Source organism: Salmo salar, chromosome ssa04 (assembly GCF_905237065.1).
Source record: "Salmo salar chromosome ssa04, Ssal_v3.1, whole genome shotgun sequence".
Lineage (NCBI taxonomy): Eukaryota > Metazoa > Chordata > Actinopteri > Salmoniformes > Salmonidae > Salmo > Salmo salar.
In genome coordinates this window covers 21,207,508-21,226,304 of record NC_059445.1, presented here as the reverse complement: position 1 = coordinate 21,226,304, position 18,797 = coordinate 21,207,508, and the positions used below count along the sequence as shown (strand labels likewise).

Below are 18,797 nucleotides of genomic sequence, written 5' to 3'. Positions count from 1 at the left end.
TAGAAACCACAGAAACATACATTTAAATTAACCATTTTATTGTTGTTTTCATCCCATAAAGCATTTCCCATCTTCCATAAATGAAATAGCAGTAGTGTGACACAGCAATGGTACGATTTACAATAAACTAAATACATTCCCACCTTAATTTAGCCTCAAATATTTTTGTTCAAATAACTCCACTGAATGTTCATTTCTTTGAAGTCGTTAAATTTTGTATAATTATTTTGCTTATTGGATTCAGATGAAGACAGTACTCTGTCAGAACGACATTAGAGAAACGGAAAGATGTAAAGAAAAGACCTCTCAGCATCTCTCCCTCATCTCTCTTTCTTTCATAAAGCCACCCTGTCAGACGGCCCCTCTTCTAATCCCCCCTTTTCCACTCTAATTCTTACACCTATTAATGATTTTAATAACTCCCCCACCCTTTACTACATTCAGAAAATAAAATGGTACCCCCTAATTCTTTACAGGCACAGTAGGGGTACTACAAACGCCACAAGGACAATTAAATCAGAATTACCGTCATAGTCATATCAATAATAATAACAAAAAACAATGTTGCATGTCTTGGGGGGGGTTTAGAAAGTTAGCAAATTCGGTCTGTTGTAAATAAAAGACAAATAATTAGTGTTCCCAACCATAACAAACCCACTACTACAGAGGAAGTGGTATTGGTGTCCACATGAGCAGACTACACAACTTTGTACCTTTAGTTTATGGTGTGATGTCACAGTGGCTGTTAGACTATCAAAACACACAGCCAACTAGTAGAACGGTAGAGCAGCCTAGCTAAAATATGATGCAATTTCTCAGCCTGACAACAATGAGTCGTCACGATTACACAATTCAATGTCAGAGATGCTGGAGCCCTCCGGAGAGGCAAGTCTACTGCTTCTAGGCCTACGTGAGGATTGTGACGTCGTAACTTTAAAGATGCAGGTCCAAGCTGAAATCATGTGTAGGACATCGGAAGGAATCCGGTCACGCAAAAAGATGCCAAACCTGCACCTAACCTGGACAGTTCTAGTATAGACCAACAGTCAGCGTGTTTGAGGAGGATGAGTTTGAGCAAGGCACAGCGCAGAATCGCTAATCTTGATCACATAATGAGTAGTTACTTAGAAAGCAAGGTAATTTGGTGATCAGTGATTCTGAGCAGTCCAACTGCAATGCACCAGTAGTCAATCTCAAACATGCATGATAAGGAGACAAAGGGTATGATGTCATAAAGAGTAGCCCACCTTTATCAGAACCATACATGGAGGCAACATCCATTCTGTAGCAAAGAAGTTAGGCATAGAGAAATATCCAACAGAAAGAAAAGAAAACACATAATTCAGTGTCGTGATGTATTAATAAATATGAATAGTGCAGTGAAAACAAACGCAAAATCTTTTCAAAATTCAGCTCTGCCAGCCTATAATCCTAAGAAATACACATTAAAGAAGAAGTATTCTGCTGTCCTCTTCCCTAGACAGTTTGATGACATCTAAATTAAATCAAATATTAATTGATTGATTTCTGAAACTGGCTAGAGTGTCGGTGTGGCCAGTCTGACTGACGCTGGAAGATTCTTCAGCTCTCCCTTTCTCTCTCCCTCTTCATCCAGTCATCCCTCCATTCCCTAGACTTGACTGAAGAAGCTTCTTTCTCCCTCACCTTCCCACCTGTCCCCTTACAGGTAGAGAAACTGGAATGAAACTAATAAAGTACCCAATGTTATAAATCATCTATAGACAGTACTTTCCCTTTCAAAATTGAATAAATATGCAGGAGAGTTCAAGACACAAGCAACAGCCATAGTCAACCAAATCCGCTAACCAGCTTTCCGGGAGATTTTTTTTCAATTTAACTCATTCTGAGTGGCTAGAAAGCTTGTTTGAATCAACTACAAAGTTGCGTTTCTTTTCTGGTTTGTCTCACATTGTAAAAAATGATGTTGTCAAGGGGCTACGTGAACCTAAACGTGCATTCTTTCTGCACAAGAGGAGTGGTATTTTCAAGACTTATTCAGGTAACTCGCTAAACCAGGCTTGATTGAATAGGACCTTGAGTTCTGGAAAATCCCTCACTTACGGTCAGGGCCCATATTCAAAATGTCAGAGTGCTGAACTAGGATGTATCAGTGCTCTCCTCTTCACTATCCCTCTCACCGTCTCAGATTGTTCAACTTTCATCCCTCCATCCCTGGCTTTATCCCACTAAAAATGTATTTTTGATTTTCTTTCCCTGCACTCCATCTTCCCCTCAACTTGCTCCCCTATTTATGTTATAGTTCCTTCGCTTTCATTCATAACCCAACTCCCTCCCTCCCCCTTCCCCCCCCCTTCACTCATAGAACATGTTAGTAATATCAGAGTCCAGGCTGTAGATCCAGACCAAAAGGGGGAACGACATTAACACGAACGACCAGGACACGCCCTTGAACACCCTGCTCACAGCGGCAGTCATGCCCCCTGACCCTTGACCCCTCCGCCGGCGCTCCCGCTCCTCCTCCTGGCGCTCCACGTCGGTGCCCGGCTCGATCCAGTTCCGGGCCAGGAACTTGAGGGCCTCGTCCATGAAGATGACTGGAAGGGACATCTTGAGGACCACAACCCACTGTGGCCACGACAGGGGGCGGATCTGGAACACCACCTGGATGGGAGAAAAGGGGGAGAGAGAGAGGGTAGGGGGATGGTTAGACAATGCGATAGAGAGCACAATATAATGTAACACACACTTCCCTGTGCAGCAGTGGTAATTTTGGCACTTTTTTAGATTTTGTCGAGTCTTAGTCATTTTGACTAAAATATCAGTTTTGGTCCCATTTTTGTCATTTGAATAATGATTTAGTTTGTCAAAATAATGAAGACAATAGGCCATTTTGGTAAACTAAATGTCCTTTCATTTTAGTCACATCACATTTGTATCGCCACAACCTATAGTAAACATAAATCATTGATTTCCATGTGCACAAACATACATAACCTTGTCCTACCAATATCTTTTTCTGCATGAGATCCTATTCTTCCAAAAAGCAAAAATAACAATCGATTCTTAAGTCCCTTGTGCTTGAGTCCGATTCACGAGTCCCTATGGCTGAAGTCCGAGTCCGCTATATCTGACTGGGTAACACGTAGTGGGATGTGGCGGAAAATAGTCAAGTAGTTTTAGAACGGCCCGCGATATGCTTTATGAATGTAAAACGCGGCCTGCCTATGCACGACGGGAAAAAAAAAAAAACGTAGCGGCGGAATTATGGGTCATGTCTTTTGAACGGTAGCCTAAGGGATAGAAAAATCAAGCCATTCTCTGTGGAAAAGAGGGAGACTTGGCTACATTGGTTGCAGAACCTGTATATGAAATTCAGTGGGAAAAGTGGGAGGGTTGAGCGAGACCACAAAAAAATATATATACTTTTCTGTAGCCTACTCAAGGGAGAGAAAAACACAGCTGTTGTTTTACTATTAAAGTCAATGCTGTTATGGTTTTTAATTTCGTAAAAGGAGCTTGTGTTTCTTAAATCAGGCAAAGGGTAACTAACTAGAAGGATTGTGGTGACTGGTTAGCTACGGGGAAGCAAGAGTCGACAGCGCGATGTGTATAATCGGAGGGGGAGCCGGAGCAGATCCCGTCTGCCCACACTCATCGCTTGCTCCCCGCAGCTCACCAGCTGATGTAGGCTGTGTGGGGCATCCTTCCCACTGCTGAACAGAACTCCGCTGCGTATCTGTGCTGCTAATATTAATTGTGCACATCACTGAAAAGCTCTCAAATCTCTCCCAAAATTATTGTCCGGTCCATTTAGTAGTCAGATTTTAGTCACTGCGATAATTGTCTCGTTTTAGTCAACTGAAATGAAAAATCATTTCATTTAGTTTGTTTTTTTCGGAGTGTATTTAGGCAGCTATAGTCTCGTCAATTGCCACTGAAAAATAGGTGTTTGACTAATATTGTATTGTTGTTGACAAAATTATGCCAGATGCATGCACAAACACACACACTTACAGGCAGGGGGTCAACATAGAGGATGAGGAAGTGGAGCGCCATGGAGAGACAGATAGCTCCCACCAGCCAGGGGTTGGACCACGGAGGCATCTTCAGCAGGGACTGGTTTTCTGACAGACTGAGGACGAGGACCAGAACAAGCTCAAAAGATGCCAATAAAATATTGATACTAAACGCAACAGAACTCTGAAATATCAATACAAAGTCAGTAAAACATCCATACTTCTACTAAATAATCTCTAATATAAATCTGTACACTACTGAATAATCATGCATATCATGATCATAAAGAAAGTGTTTAATTTGAAAAGAGCAACAAGTGGACAACATGCCATAGAACTGAACGAAATGTACAGTCGATATTCATATGTAGAATGTACTGTGACTAACAAATAGAAATGTCATCGTGCGAGAACTAAACCAGTTCTGTGTCGCGTCATAGACAGTGATCTTTATGAATGACGCCAAGTGCCGCAAGGGATTACAGGAGTTGTAGTTTTAGTAGCGTACCTGTTGAGGGCGTTGCACATCTCGATGGTAACGAGCACGGACAGGGCCATGGTCATGGGGTAGGGCGACTCGAACACCGAGCACTGCACCCCCGCAAACTCCCCGTGGCCTTCACCGCACTGGAGATAGTGGGACTGAGAGGAGAGAGAAAGAGCGAGATGGGGAGGGAGTGAGAGGTTAGACACGGTAAAGTAAGAGAAGTGAGAGAAGAGAGGGATGTGTTCTTACCAGTTGGTAGAAGGAGAGTTTGGGTCCATCGTGTGCTGCCATGAACCACCAGGCTGCAGCTCCTACTGTAGCTGCTCCTACGTAGCCTGAGAGAAAGGTCAAAGGTTAGATGTGTATATTCTAGAATCCCAGCTGATATTGTGATGTAAATCAATCAATCGTCCACAAAAGTTATTTGTACAGTGCTTTTTACAAATAGATTTGTCAAAGTGCTTATGAGGCTACATCTGCAAAGTATACAAGTTCAAAATACAATAACTCTTGTCTGTTCATGATCTATAACCTCACGATACGGTATCTGCCATAGATATAGAAACAGATAAACCAGAGATACTCACATCCGACGATGAGGTATCTGCAGAAGAGCCATCTGGAGATGAGTGGCTCCTTGGGGGAGCGTGGGGGGCGGGACATGATATCCAGGTCAGGGGGGTTGAAGCCCAGGGCGGTGGCCGGGAAGCCGTCTGTCACCAGGTTGACCCACAGCAACTGGACCGGGATCAGGGCCTCGGGCATGCCCAGAGCAGCCGTCATGAAAATACTGGAGGGGAAGGAAGGAGGGGGAGAGGGGTTGGGATGGTGAGAGAAATCCTCTCTCACTGTCCCAGACTACTATTATCCCAAAAGTTAATCCCTCCTTTGTAAATTGTCCTTCTCTCTATTGTCACCTGACCTAAAGCGTACTCCTCTCCTAAATGTGCATCTCCGTTCTGTTAGCCTTCCCCTTTATTTAAAACATTAACCCACCACGCTCTCTTCCTCCCCCATTTCCATCCTCCAACCCATTCCTCCAGTACCACTCCATCCCCCTCTCCTATGAAGTTTCCTATAAACCGTTTCATTTTGTTATAGATGGATCTCCCCTTCCTCTCCTCCAGTCCCTCTCGTCCCCCTATCCTCACCAGACAACCTCTCCTATGTTGGAAGAGATGAGGTATCGTATGAACTGTTTCATGTTGTTGTAGATGGCTCGGCCCTCTTCTACAGCCGCTACGATGGTAGAGAAGTTATCATCAGCTAAGATCATCTCTGAGGCAGACTTGGCCACAGCTGTGCCTGAACCCATGGCGATCCCGATCTCGGCCTTCTTCAGGGCTGGCGCATCATTCACTCCATCACCAGTCTGGGGAGAGAGGGAGCAAGAACAGGCAGTGTGTCAAAACCGGGAAGAAACGCAAAAAAAGGTCCCACACAATGCAAACATGCCTTCTCAATGCAGAGGAAGAATGTTACCGATGACAACAGTTCCGTCACTCGATTGAACAGGTCTTTTATTATTATAAAAAATTTCAAAAAAATTAAGTGTCACAGAGTAGAGCTCTAGACAGGGACACTCACTCATACAGCCCCCCCCTCACACACACCACCTCACCATAGCTGTGATGTCATCGAGGCTCTGTAGGTACTCCACGATGCGGCTCTTGTGTGTGGGTTCCACACGGGCGAAGCAGCGTCCGGTACGACAGGCCTGCCTCTGGAGGTGGGGGGGCAGCTCGTCAAACTCCCTCCCCGTCAGGCCCCCTGAGAACGGGTCGTCCCTGCCCGCCTCCTCCTCCTCCTCCGTGATGATGCCCACGCGACGACAGATGGACATGGCTGTGCCCTTGTTGTCACCTGGGGGGGGGGGTGAAGTAAGAGGTTAGATGGAGAGATGATACCCAGCAGGCAAAGCGGTTTGAAATCGCGTTATTAGGGCCGATACCAGTAATCGGGATACTCGTTAGTATCGTGGCAAGTAAACAAAACACAAAGTGGATTTAACTTCTTGAGGTAAAAAGCCCTAATGTCACATTTATTTAATTTTCCAAGCTAAAGCACACGATATTGGACATACAGCAGCTTTTTAAAGGACAAAAAGAGTTTGGTCTGCATCGCGTTTTCATTTTTGCCATTGGAAAGAAATATTGATATACTGGTATCGTCCCAGCCTTTCACGTTATAATATCATTTTAAGGTAGATGAGTGTGAGGCTAGAAATTCTGTTCAGTTGACTTTATTGAATCCCCTTGGATAATGTGTCTTGGGTCTCCCCATCCAAGGAGCATGTATCACAACACAACAAACAGAGGGACTGAGGGCAAGGCATGTCTTACCTGTGATCATGATGACACGGATGCCAGCCTGTCGACACATGCGGACCGCACCAAGTACTTCTTTCCTGGGGGGGTCCAGCATCCCCACGCAGCCCACAAAGGTCAGGTCCGACTGGGGGGGGGTGGGACATTGTTGTTTATTTAACACTAATCAAATAAAACTGTATTTGAAGTGCCTTTAAAAACCGCAACACTTTACAGTCAAAAGCTATAAAATAAGTACAAGAGATTAATAAAATTGCATAATAACACAAAGGATACATAAAAAAAATTACAAAAAAAAAAAAAAGATTTCATTTTATCACTCACCTCGTAGTCAGCGAAGGTGGCCGAGTTCTCCAGGTTGAGAGAGCGTATCTCGGGAGGCGAGTCCCGGGTCGCCATGGCGAGGCATCGGAGGGTGTCCCGCCCCGTGGCCCACTCCCTGACGGTCCCCTGGAGCTGCTCCCGCCCCGCCGGCGTCATGGGCACCCGCGCGCCCCCGTTCACCCGGATCCAACGGCAGCGCTCCAGCACGCTCTCCGGAGCTCCCTGGGAGAGAGACGACAAGTTCATACAAAGTGAGGAAATGGAGGACAGAGAGTAGGAGAAAGAGCTCAGAAGAAAGAAGCGCGTAAGGAATAGAAACGACAAGAAAGAGCAGAGAGAGAAAGAGGGGGGGGATAGAGAAGTGGATAAGTAGGAGTAAGACACAGAGACACAGCTGACCTTGACAAACATCTTGGCCCCGGAGGCAGAGCGGCTGAGTTTGTTGGGAGAACAGAACACTGACATGGACTTCCTGTCACGGGAGAACTCCAACGTCAACTCCTTCCTCATCAACTGTTTAATCACCTGATGGAGAGAAGGATAGAGGGAGAGAGAGGAGATGTATCATTCAATCACTCTGCCAGGAAGTAAATTAGGTCAGCACATCTCAATGGTACACACACACAGGTTTTTTTTATATTACAGACACACACACCGAGCAGCAGGCAGTAGCTCTCTCGACGGCGGACAGTCCTCTGAGGTCTGTGTCGAACACGTTCATCTTCTCCACCAGACAGCACAGGGCCGTCTCCGTGGCCTCGCCTACCTTCTCATACACACCCTTAGACTGGGACACACACCCCCACAGGTTAAGGGTCAACAACAATGACATTATTTGAATGTATTATTTCAAACAGATGCTACTGGACTGGAACAAAAGTAGCTCTCCTGGACCAGAATTAAGAAGTGTCTGTCCATGTAGTGGTGTGTCATGCAGTGCTTATGGTTGGGGCGGCAGGCAGCCTAGTGGTTAGAGCGTTGGGCCATTAACCGAAAGGTTGCTGGATCGAATCCCCGAGCTGACAAGTTAAAAATCTGTCACTCTTCCCCTGAACTAGGCAGTTAACCCACTGTTCCCCGGTAGACCGTCATTGTAAATAAGAATTTGTTCTTAACTGACTTGCCTAGTTAAATAAAAGGTTAAAATGAAGTGTGTTATCGTGTGTAGTGCAGTGGCTACAGTAAGATCCATTTAAATTGATGTGTTATGGTGTGCAAAGTAGGAGCTGTTCTCACCTCGTTGTAGTCCAGAGAGGAGTCGTTACACAGAGCACAGATAGAGGCCATCTCCACCAGGCCCTCATACTGACTACACTTCACCACCGTCTCATCCTTATACCTGGGGGAGAGAGAAGGACAAGGGAGAAAATTAGGGAAGAGACAGAAGGGTGGAGATGGAAGATAAGAGAGAAAGGGAAATAAGTAAGGGATCGTAGAAAGCCAGAAGAGGGGGAGAATGAGACCAGAGAAAGAAAGTAGCGGAGGAAGGGAACCAAATATTAAACCGATAACATTTCTCAGCATCTTAAAGGTCCAGTGCAGTCAAAAACGTGATTTGTCTGTGTTATATATACATATATACACACACACTGAGGTTGTAATAAAAAAACGGAATTTATGAAGAATGATCATGTCTGTTTAAAAAGACCGCCTGAAATTTCAGCCTGTTTTGGTGGGATGGAGTTTTGGCCTGCCTGGTGACGTCACCAGGCGGTAAATTAGTTAATACACCAATAAGAAAGAGTTCCAAACCCCTCTGCCAATAACAGCTAGTTTTCATTTTCCCCCTCCCCACTCAGACAGTCATAGCAAAATTGGGGATGAGTGATTCGTCATGACATTTTGTGCTTTCAAGACAACTGGGAACTGCCCAAAAAATGAGGTCAAATCATGATGTCCCTGATCTTCAGGTCGGAATGTTGGAGCTCTAGAAAGAAGCCAGAGTTTCTGACATGGAATTTCATTTCGGATGACCATTCAAAGCTATTTTTCCCCAGTCGGAGCTTGTTTTGTTCCTGAGTTCCCAGTTGTCTTGAACAGACTGAAGTCGGATATTTCCAAGTTCCCAGTTGTTTTGAACGTGGCAATCATCAGTTAAGGGTTAAAGGGTAAAGACACTCACACTTCCCCTTCCGGGGCGTAAGTAGATCCGGTCACCGAAAACTCACTCAGGGCGCAACGCTCCCCTGACACACTGTCCACAACAAATATCTACACACACACACACACAGGGTTAGAAAATACACTCTCAATGTCACAATCAGTAAGGTTAGGTCAGTATCAGGCTGAGTCTGTCAATCAACATGCCAAACCATTTCACTTTCAAGTCAGCTCCTCTCTCACCCGGTGGACAGACATCTGGTTGGTGGTGAGGGTGCCAGTCTTATCGGAGCAGATGACAGAGGTGCAGCCCAAGGTCTCCACAGAGGGCAGACTGCGGACGATGGCGTTCTTCCGGGCCATGCGTCTGGTCCCCAGAGCCAGGCAGGTGGTGATCACAGCGGGTAGGCCTGCAGGGGGGGCCAAGATTGAATAGGGTGAAGGGACGGTTAAATATATGGTTCCATGATGGTTCTTCCGAGTCATGTAACAAAAGTACACTGGCTGATCAATCTACTGTATTTACCGAGTTACAGTCTAAATGGACACAGAGAGGAGCTGCGTTTTATTTAACTAGGCAAGTCAGTTAAGAACAAATTCTTATTTACAATGACGGCCTACCGGGGAACAGTGGGGTAACTGCCTTGTTCAGGGGCAGAACGGCAGATTTTAACTTGCCAGCTCAGGGATTTGATCCAGCAACCTTTCGGTTACTGGCCCAACGCTCTAACCACTAGGCTACCTGCCGCCCCAAAAGAGAATTCATTTTGGTTTCAGAATAGAATGGAATCATGCTCTACTTTGTGTGTTACGGAGAGACAAAGAAATGAGAGAGAGGTGGTTGGTCCCACCACGTACCCTCAGGGATGGCAGCTACAGCCAGTGCCACAGCGATCTTGAAGTAGTAGACGGCCCCTCTGAGCCAGCTGCCACCATGGACCGGGTCATTGAAATGGCCAACGTTGATACCCCACACTGCCACGCAGATCACTGTGATCACCTAGAGGGAGGGAGCCTGTTATCACAACACTGCCACTCACAATACAGCTGACAGATGAAATAAAAAGAATGAGGGAAAGAAAGAGCGAGAGACGAGAAAAGGGAAGAGAAGGAAAGTCCTTGTACCTTGGACAGCTGTTCCCCAAACTGGTCCAGTTTTTGCTGCAGCGGTGTTCTCTCTGGGTCTGTAGCAGCCATCTCATCACGAATCTTCCCGATCTCAGTCTGCACCCCAGTAGCTACCACCACACCTATAGCCCTGCCCGCCGCAATGTTGGTGCCCTGGAAGAACAATGATATAAAGCCCTGTGTTGGTTGACGAAGCCCCGTGTTGGTACTTTCTACATGAGTTTGATCTGTAAAGCAGCATACACTGGCATTGTGCTCACAGCTCATTTCCAGATCAAAGTCACGGCAATAACATCCAAAAAAGGATTCAGGGGAAAATAAATGTATGTATGTATAACACAGTCAGCACAAGACCAGAAAGACATCTTTTTCAACCAGAAATACATACTGTACTTCCAAAGTTTTGTCAATGACGTTTAAAACATTGGGCAGATGTATTACAAATCATGAATTGCGTTTGACTATGTAGGTGGCGTGGGGATCAACGGCATGCATCCCACACATACGGTATCTCTTAGTGATATACAGAACAGTCTCAGTTCCAGTATATGGGTGTAGCTCTAGTACCAATACAGATGATCCCTGTTGGATTGCTCCACTATCAGTATATTAACCTGGAAGACAGTGGCCTCGTTGCTCGTTCACCTGACTCTTTAGAACTGTTAAGTAGATTATATCACACAGTATATTATGTGTGTGTCCTGTGCAAACAATGCGAGTGATGTTTTATTCAACAAACAGTTGAGTCACACCTTCGACACTCACATCAAAGCGTCACAGTGCGCACACACACACACGGTCGTGTGTTCTGGTTCCTCTCTCACACCATATCTCCCATTAGATCAATAAATCACACACATTCTCAAACAAACGTGCTGGTCTATTTCTAATCAGATAATGACCCCCTAAAAACACACACAACCACCCACCCACCCACCCTCCACCACACACACTTACAGAGAACAGCATGTTTTTCTTGTCCTGGTTGACGGCTCGCGGGTCAGGCACTGGGTCTGTGTGTTTGATCACGGACACCGACTCCCCCGTCAGGATGGACTGGTCCACTCGCAGCGTGGTGGAGCGGATGGAGGTCAGCCGGATGTCTGCTGGGACTTTATCACCCACTGGGGAAAAACGGGGCGGAGGTGATGGTTTTTCAAGTCAAGTTCAAGTCTTACATAGCTGAGGATAAACACGACATGGCCAGAAGTATGTGGACACCTCTTCAAATTAGTGGATTTGGCCATTTCAGCTACACCCATTGCTGACAGGTGTATAAAATCCAGCACACCGACATGCAATCTCTATAGACAAACATTGGCAGTGGAATGACCCGTACTGAAGTGCTCAGTGACTTTCAAAGTGGCACAGTCATAGGATGCCACATTTCCAACAAATCAGTTTGTCAAATTTCTGCTCTGCTAGAGCTGCCCCGGGCCACTGTAAGTGCTGTTATTGTGAAGTGGAAACGTCTAGGAGCAAAAACAGCTCAGCCGCGAAGTGGTAGGCTACACAAACTCACAGAACGTAGCCTCCCGAGTGGCGCAGCGGTCTAAGGCACTGCGTCGCTGTGCTTGAGGCGTCACTACAGCCCCAGGTTGGATCCCAGGCTGTGTCACAGCCGGCCGTGAACAGGAGACCCATGAGGCGGCCCACAATTGGCCCAGCGTCATCCGGGTTAGGGGAAGTTTTGGCCAGCCGGGATATCCTTGTCCCACCACGCTCTAGCGACTCCTTGTGGCGGGCCCGGGAGCCTGCAAGCTGACTTCAGTCGCCAGATGTATGGCGTTTCCTCTGACACATTGGTGCAGCTGGTTTACAGGTTAAACGAGCAGTGTGTCAAGAAGCAGTACGGCTTGGCAGGGTCATGTTTCGGAGGACGCATGGCTCTTGAGCTTCGGCTCTCCTGAGTCCGTTGGAGAGTTGCAGTGATGGGACAAGACTAACTACCAATTGGATATCACAAAATTAGGGAGAAAAATAAAAACAACTCGGGTGGAACGGGTGGAGGTGGTTATAGCAGCAAAAGGGGGACCAACTCCATATTAATGCCAATGATTTTGGAATGAGATGTTCGACGAGCAGATGTACACATACTTTTGGTCATGTCGTGTATTTGTTGTTGAAAAAAAATAAAACATGGGTTTTAATAAAAATTCTACAAAAAACAAGCAAACTTATTAGAACGAGTCACTGTCCTGTTTTTATGGTGATAACGTCTGTGGCGCGCATGCAATGCAACTTCTGGAAAAGTGTGAATGCACTCTAAGATGTTTTATATACATATTGGAACCATAAGGACATTCTCCCTTTATATTGGACCTTTGTCCAGCTACTATATTTAGACATAGCCTACTTAAAAACAAGTTGTTTCACTTTGTTTAGAATTATTCAGTCTCTTTTTAGGCCTTATCAATAATGAATGTAATCTTTCTTATTGACAACCTTTAGCATGTCCAAGCTCAGCCATAATGCAACTTACAGTAGGCCTAGCCCCTATTTCAGTGTGAATTCTATGTATACATTTTCACATTGAAGACATGCAATTAATTAGAACAATGTGGACTGCAAACAGGTTCAAGTTAACATACTGTATTTAGCAAAGATGGGATAGGTCTACATTTTGTTATTTTGTTTCTGTAAGCTGTTTAACAAACTATAATGGACTAACATTGGAATTGGAGTTGATTCCAAGGCAATACATAAAAGACCGTAAATACACAACTTGAAGCAACCACATATTTAGCCATGGAGCACGTGTCTGACTGGCTAGTGAGGGGCCAAGCCTCGACACACCCAAAATGTGTTTATTCATCAAAACCCAGGCCTTTCGCACCCATGCCAGCAACTGCGCTAATTATGGTTGTGAAAATAGCAAAAATATTTCTGACACCGCTAGCGCTTAGATTGACCATTGTGTTAAATTTGTTCAAATACAACCCATAAAACCGTAGAACAATGAAACTATCATCTTATTTCCACATAAAAGCTTTTTTATGAGCTGTCAATCAAACAAATTCATTGGTAAACATTTCAAACCCTGCAAGATCACTGGCTCAGAGGGACAGACAGGCAGTGATGTGATGATTGATGAGATAAAGCGCGTTACTTTTTTTTACAATCCTTCATGGATAGATCCCAAACAGCACCCTATTCCCCAACTCTGGTCAATAATAGCGCACTATAAAAGGGAATAGGGTGCCATTTGGGACACATCCCCCAATGTAAACTGTGATTGGTGTCACAAAGTTCCCATGCTCTTTAAGCCACACAGTGAATCTCTGAGTCACACACAAATAAAAAACACACTCAACCCCCATTTCCTCTGTTACTTCTTTGAAGCTCTAAGAATAGAAACGGATCGCCTTGAGGATTCGACAATTGGGGCGGTTTTAACCCTTCGAGCTGCGTTGTCGCTAAGTCACACAGAAATTTGAAACTGACCCGCAAACTGCTTTTCAGTCAGATATGTGTAAAAAGTTTCTTTGAGAAAATATTTGACCCCGTCTGGCGACATTCCCAGAGCTTAGCAAGATGCAGTGATATTGGGTATTGTAGGCCTCTTCGAATATCACATCAACTGACAGCAACTTGATTAAAACTTAATTTCCCATAAAACCCTTCATTGATTTCCATGATGCTGCGAGGGGGAAAAAACCGAACCCATACAGATTAAAATATTTCCAAGGCTAACTAAACATCTTATTTTTGGAAGTTTAAACAACTAACTCAGTCAATAATATAACACTTTGTGTATGGGATTTGCTAAATGGGATTTGTAGTTTGTTTCCCCCTACATGCCTGCCACCGTCGCTGTGTCTCCACTCCCCAGGTACAATGTATAGAACACAAGGGACCTTTGAGGAGTTACAGAATTTGTAGTGTTTTCCCCTACCTGCTATAGTACCTCGATAACATAGGTGTGTTTTTTGGGAGTTTCTGTTCTTCTTTCCATTATTGAAGGTCTTCTAATATAAAGAACACTTGGGCCACACTAGAAGATGGTGGGATTTTTCTGCCTACCTGCTATAGTACCTCAACAATGTTACCAGTCATAGTGTAGAACACAGTGGTCCCTCGATGGACTCTGGGATTTGTAGTTGTTCTGCCTACCTGCCACCTCCACTATGTCCCCAGGTACGAGGTCCTTAGCACGGACCCTCTGGACACTCTTCCTGTCCTGTCGGTACACCTTCCCCATCTCAGGCTCATACTCCTTCAACGCCTCAATCGCATTCTCAGCATTACGCTCCTGGAAACACACACGTGAATGAACACACATCGTCGCACACATTAATAAACTTGTTTATACATGAACACACACACACACTAATGCAACATGTCAAAACACTGACTTTACCTGCCACACCCCAACAATAGCGTTGGCGATGAGGATGAGGAGGATGACGAAGGGTTCCACAAAGGCTGTGATGGTCCCCTCCCCTTCCTCGAACCAGGCAAGAGTCTGTGAGAAAGAGAGAGAGAGAGAAAGAGAGAGAAAGAGAAAGAGAAAGAGAAAGAGAGAGAGAGAGAGGTTAAAGAGGAACTTGTTTTCAAGAGCCAAGAGAGTATGTGACAGGGATGGTAATATTGTGAGGATATAAAGAGTGAATAGGAATGCTCAGAGCAAAAATATAGAAATAGCTATAAATATATCTGATGGCTTTGGGTAGGCTGAGACTTAGCTATTTATTGTAAAGTTACAGTATTTACAATAGTGTTTGTTTAGGTTGTCTTTCTGCGTGTGTTAGTGTGTGTGTGTCCTTACGAAGGAGATGCAAGCAGCCAGCAGAAGAATCCGAACCAACAGATCCTCAAACTGTTCCAGGATCAGTTCCCATAGCGACTTCCCTGGAAACACAGACATGGAAACAATGTAAATGCAGGGGAGAGAGAAAGAGAGAGCGAACAGAGAGAGATAATGAACATCTTACCTTCTTCTGCCGGTAACTCTGCATCATGGAGTTCAGAAATTGAGAGAGAGAGAGAGAGTTATAAACATGGTAATAACATTGCTATTTTCAGTCATCACTGTCAATATCATCATCACATTACTAAACATAGGCCTAACTTGGGTGTCATTACTTTATAATAATCATTGAAACAATTGAATACTTGTGAGTAAGAGTCTGGCGGTTTTTTATTTAAGGGTGAAATAGGGGTCAAGGGTTAGGTTTGCGTCCCAAATGGCACCTATTCCCTACATAGTTCACTATTTTTGACCAGAGTCCTATAGGCCGTGGTCAAAAGTAGTGCACTACATAGGCAACCGTGTCATTTAGGTCACGCACTAGGACATACCGTTTGGGCCCCATCTCTCCTTGCTTTTCCTCAGCTGTTCGCAGCTCAGGCCTGTCGACTCATTCACACAGAAATACCCCAACACCTCCTCGACTGTCTTAGTATGGGCATTGTCCATCCCTGAAAGAGAGCGGGATGGTGAAAGGGAGGGGCAGGAAGATGGAGGGGGAGAGATGACATTGGGGAGAAAAAGTGAGAAAGTGAAGGGGATGCACAACATCAGTAGGCTTACATAACATTGAAACTTAACTAGTGAAAATAAAATGAAGAAAAAAATTATTGTGTACTCTCCATTCTACTCATACTCTCACTGCACTGAATGAAACATTCCCACAATATGGGGACCGCCTTGATTCTGTAAATACGATAGTGTTGAGTCTGAGACCGAAATAACGCCTGGGGACATGACAAAAGGAGCCTAGAGAATCAGGTGAGCAATTGCACCTGTTGCATGTAAATTACGTTGATTTACAGCACCTGTTCGCTAGGGGATTCAACGAGACATGATGCAATAAACTTAGCAACCACATAATATACTATAAACGTGAATCCTGCGTTGCATTGTGCTAAATGCATTTATCGATGGTTCGAAGATACAATGTCAGAATCTCAGAATGTTCTTGAAAGAATCCTCTTCGCAGCATCCAACGCAGGTCAACTGCTCACATTATATTACAAATAAAATAAAAGCAAAGTTTGTTGATATACAAAGATAAAGTCTTGTTGACGAGCTTTTAAATATCTGCATTGAAGGTTAATGTTCCCTTCTAGGCCGATCCGCTGCGACGCCTTCAATACGCTAACATTTGCTAACTAGCTAAATGGCATTCTCAGAAACGGTAACTAGCTAATAATCCTGTTTGTACAGGACGTTTGCGCTCTAATAATGAAGGGAGACTTACCAGTACAATAAATATCCTGGTATTCCGTTGACTAACAACTAATTCCGAAACGTTAAGTAAATAACACAATGTCAAAACAAATAGGATTAGAAAACTACAAAAAGAAAACGTTAATTCCTACGACGAATTGAGAAATCGATCTATACTAACTGCTCGGCTATTTCTCTCCCACTGGATCACTAGCTAGCTAACGTTACGTCCTGAAAAATTATAAGAAAGGCATTGTCATAGAATAAGTCATTTTTTCTTGAAGTACAACTAAGGCTTGTTGGAGGCGTATTCCTCTACCTTTGTATTTGATTACAGCACCGATGTCGTGCGCTTTAATCCACCCGCTATGTCTTAGCTATCTAAATAGCCGTCGCTTTATTTAATGCAAGGCCACAGAATTATACAGTAGTGCTTCAGTCGCAGAAATCGTAGGAGCAGAAGTTAGGCCAATTAGAGACGTGGGATTTAGACAAATGGCTGTACAGCGAATCACATTGCAGTAACTTCTATAAACCCGCCTACCGGTGATTTGCTGCAGGAGGGTGGAACCCCAACCTTGCCCTTGGCTCAGCGCTTGACCAATGAACGTGCTGTGCGACAGTCGTTTTTCAGATGATTGACTTTTTTACAACTCAATGGGTTCGGCAGGACACTCGATTCCCGTTACCCCCTGACCAATATTAATGTCCATCAGGCAAAATAGGCGGGACGTGTATTTAAAGGTAAAGCGGATAGCTTCCTCCCCCCAACGCCCATCTGTCAACAGAATACGTTTTACCGCTGAGTGACGTACAATATCGGCCTCTTACTAGAGTTCCGACTTTCCGAACTGAAGATGACTGACATCCGACCTGAAGATGAGTGACATCATGATTTGAGTTCCCAGTTGATTTGAACGGGGCATGTCTGGTCGCATATGTGCTTAAGGTACATATGTGGTCAGATATTATTTCCCCCAGCACCCCATCTCCTCCTTCCCTTGCTCATTCTTTCTCTCTCACACACACATCTATCTGCTCCGTTAGACGTCACGTTAACAGCAGTAGGCTATTGCTCGTCTGATGCAACACATTATCCTACGTCATGTATTCTAGGCTATTACTCAAATCACATTTTATTTGTCACATGTTTTGTAAACAACAGCTATAGACTAACACTTACGGCCCTTCCCAACAATGCAGAGACATTTTTTTAAATAATAGAAAAATACACAATGAGAAACGATGACTTGGCTACATAGCTACATATACACTCAGTATACAAAACAGAAACCGCAGGTGAAAGCTGTGATCCCTTATTGATGTCACTTGTTAAATCCACTTCATCAGTGTAGATGAAGGGAAAGATACAGGTTAAAGAAGGATTTTTAAGCTTTGAGACAATTGAGACATGGATTGTGTATGTGTGCCATTCAGAGTTGCTGGGTTTTTCATGCTCAACAGTTTCCTGTGTTTATCAAGAATGGTCCACCACCCAAAGGACATCCAGCCCACTTGACACAACTGTGGGAAGCATTGGAGTTAACATGGGCCAGCATCCCTGTAAAATGCTCTCGACACCTTGTAGTGTCCATGCCCCGATCGAGGCTGTTCTGAGGGCAAAGGGTTACTGTGTAATAGAATGTGTCACTGTCTACACAACATTAGCAGGTAATAGCAACATCTGACTGTCTCTCTCTCTCTCTCTCTCTCTCTCTCTCTCTCTCTCTTCCTCACTCTGGTACATATACAATTTCAATTGTTTAGTTTGAAATAGGTTACCTATACAAATATTTATGTAAATGTCTCAAAAGTGTACCAAATGTGTGACAGAGGCAGTGGTGTGGTGTGTGTGTGTGTGTGTGAGATATTTTGGTAGAAAAGGGTATTTTAATAAAAACGTGTAGTGTGATGGTTAGCAGTCGAACCTGAACTGAACAAAAGCAAAACCACATGAACTTTGGACATTCTACTTTTATCTTCTCTGTCTCGCATCTTTTTATTTCTCACAATGGATAGTCACTTCACAGGCTGAAAGACAAAACAGTACTAGACAATATTTTAACAACAAAATATGACAAATGTATCATTTCTCATTACTGTTATGCACAATATTACGTATGATACTGTATGGCTGGAATACATTTGTAATGGTCCAGAATCAAGTGTGTGTGTTTATGAGAGTTTTTTGTGTGTTTTTGACTGTGTGTGTGTGGTGTGTGTGTACACTCTTAGGGAAAAAAAAGGTGCTATCTAGAACC

At 44.3% G+C, this 18,797-nt stretch overlaps 1 protein-coding gene across 2 annotated transcripts; it reads right to left on the bottom strand.

Annotated features, from left to right (window-relative positions):
* Window positions 1–21: 21 nt before the first annotated feature.
* Window positions 22–16,986, bottom strand: LOC123742426 (sarcoplasmic/endoplasmic reticulum calcium ATPase 2). Of its 2 annotated transcripts, none has more exons than XM_045716646.1 (23): window positions 16,856–16,986; window positions 15,666–15,785; window positions 15,299–15,316; window positions 15,133–15,215; window positions 14,725–14,829; window positions 14,478–14,616; window positions 11,322–11,488; window positions 10,362–10,517; window positions 10,095–10,236; window positions 9,480–9,646; window positions 9,259–9,347; window positions 8,373–8,475; window positions 7,792–7,923; window positions 7,536–7,661; window positions 7,137–7,358; window positions 6,828–6,939; window positions 6,107–6,348; window positions 5,637–5,857; window positions 5,073–5,275; window positions 4,735–4,820; window positions 4,507–4,640; window positions 3,997–4,114; window positions 22–2,643 (listed from the first exon to the last, which is right to left on the bottom strand). In XM_045716646.1, the coding sequence occupies exons 2-23, from the start codon at window positions 15,781–15,783 to the stop codon at window positions 2,335–2,337; spliced, it is 3,192 nt and encodes a 1,063-aa protein (XP_045572602.1). In that variant the 5' UTR covers window positions 15,784–15,785; window positions 16,856–16,986; the 3' UTR covers window positions 22–2,334. The 2 variants fall into 2 exon arrangements, with proteins under 2 accessions (XP_045572602.1, XP_045572601.1); XM_045716645.1 differs by having other exon boundaries at window positions 16,568–16,979.
* Between the last annotated feature and the right edge of the window lie 1,811 nt (window positions 16,987–18,797).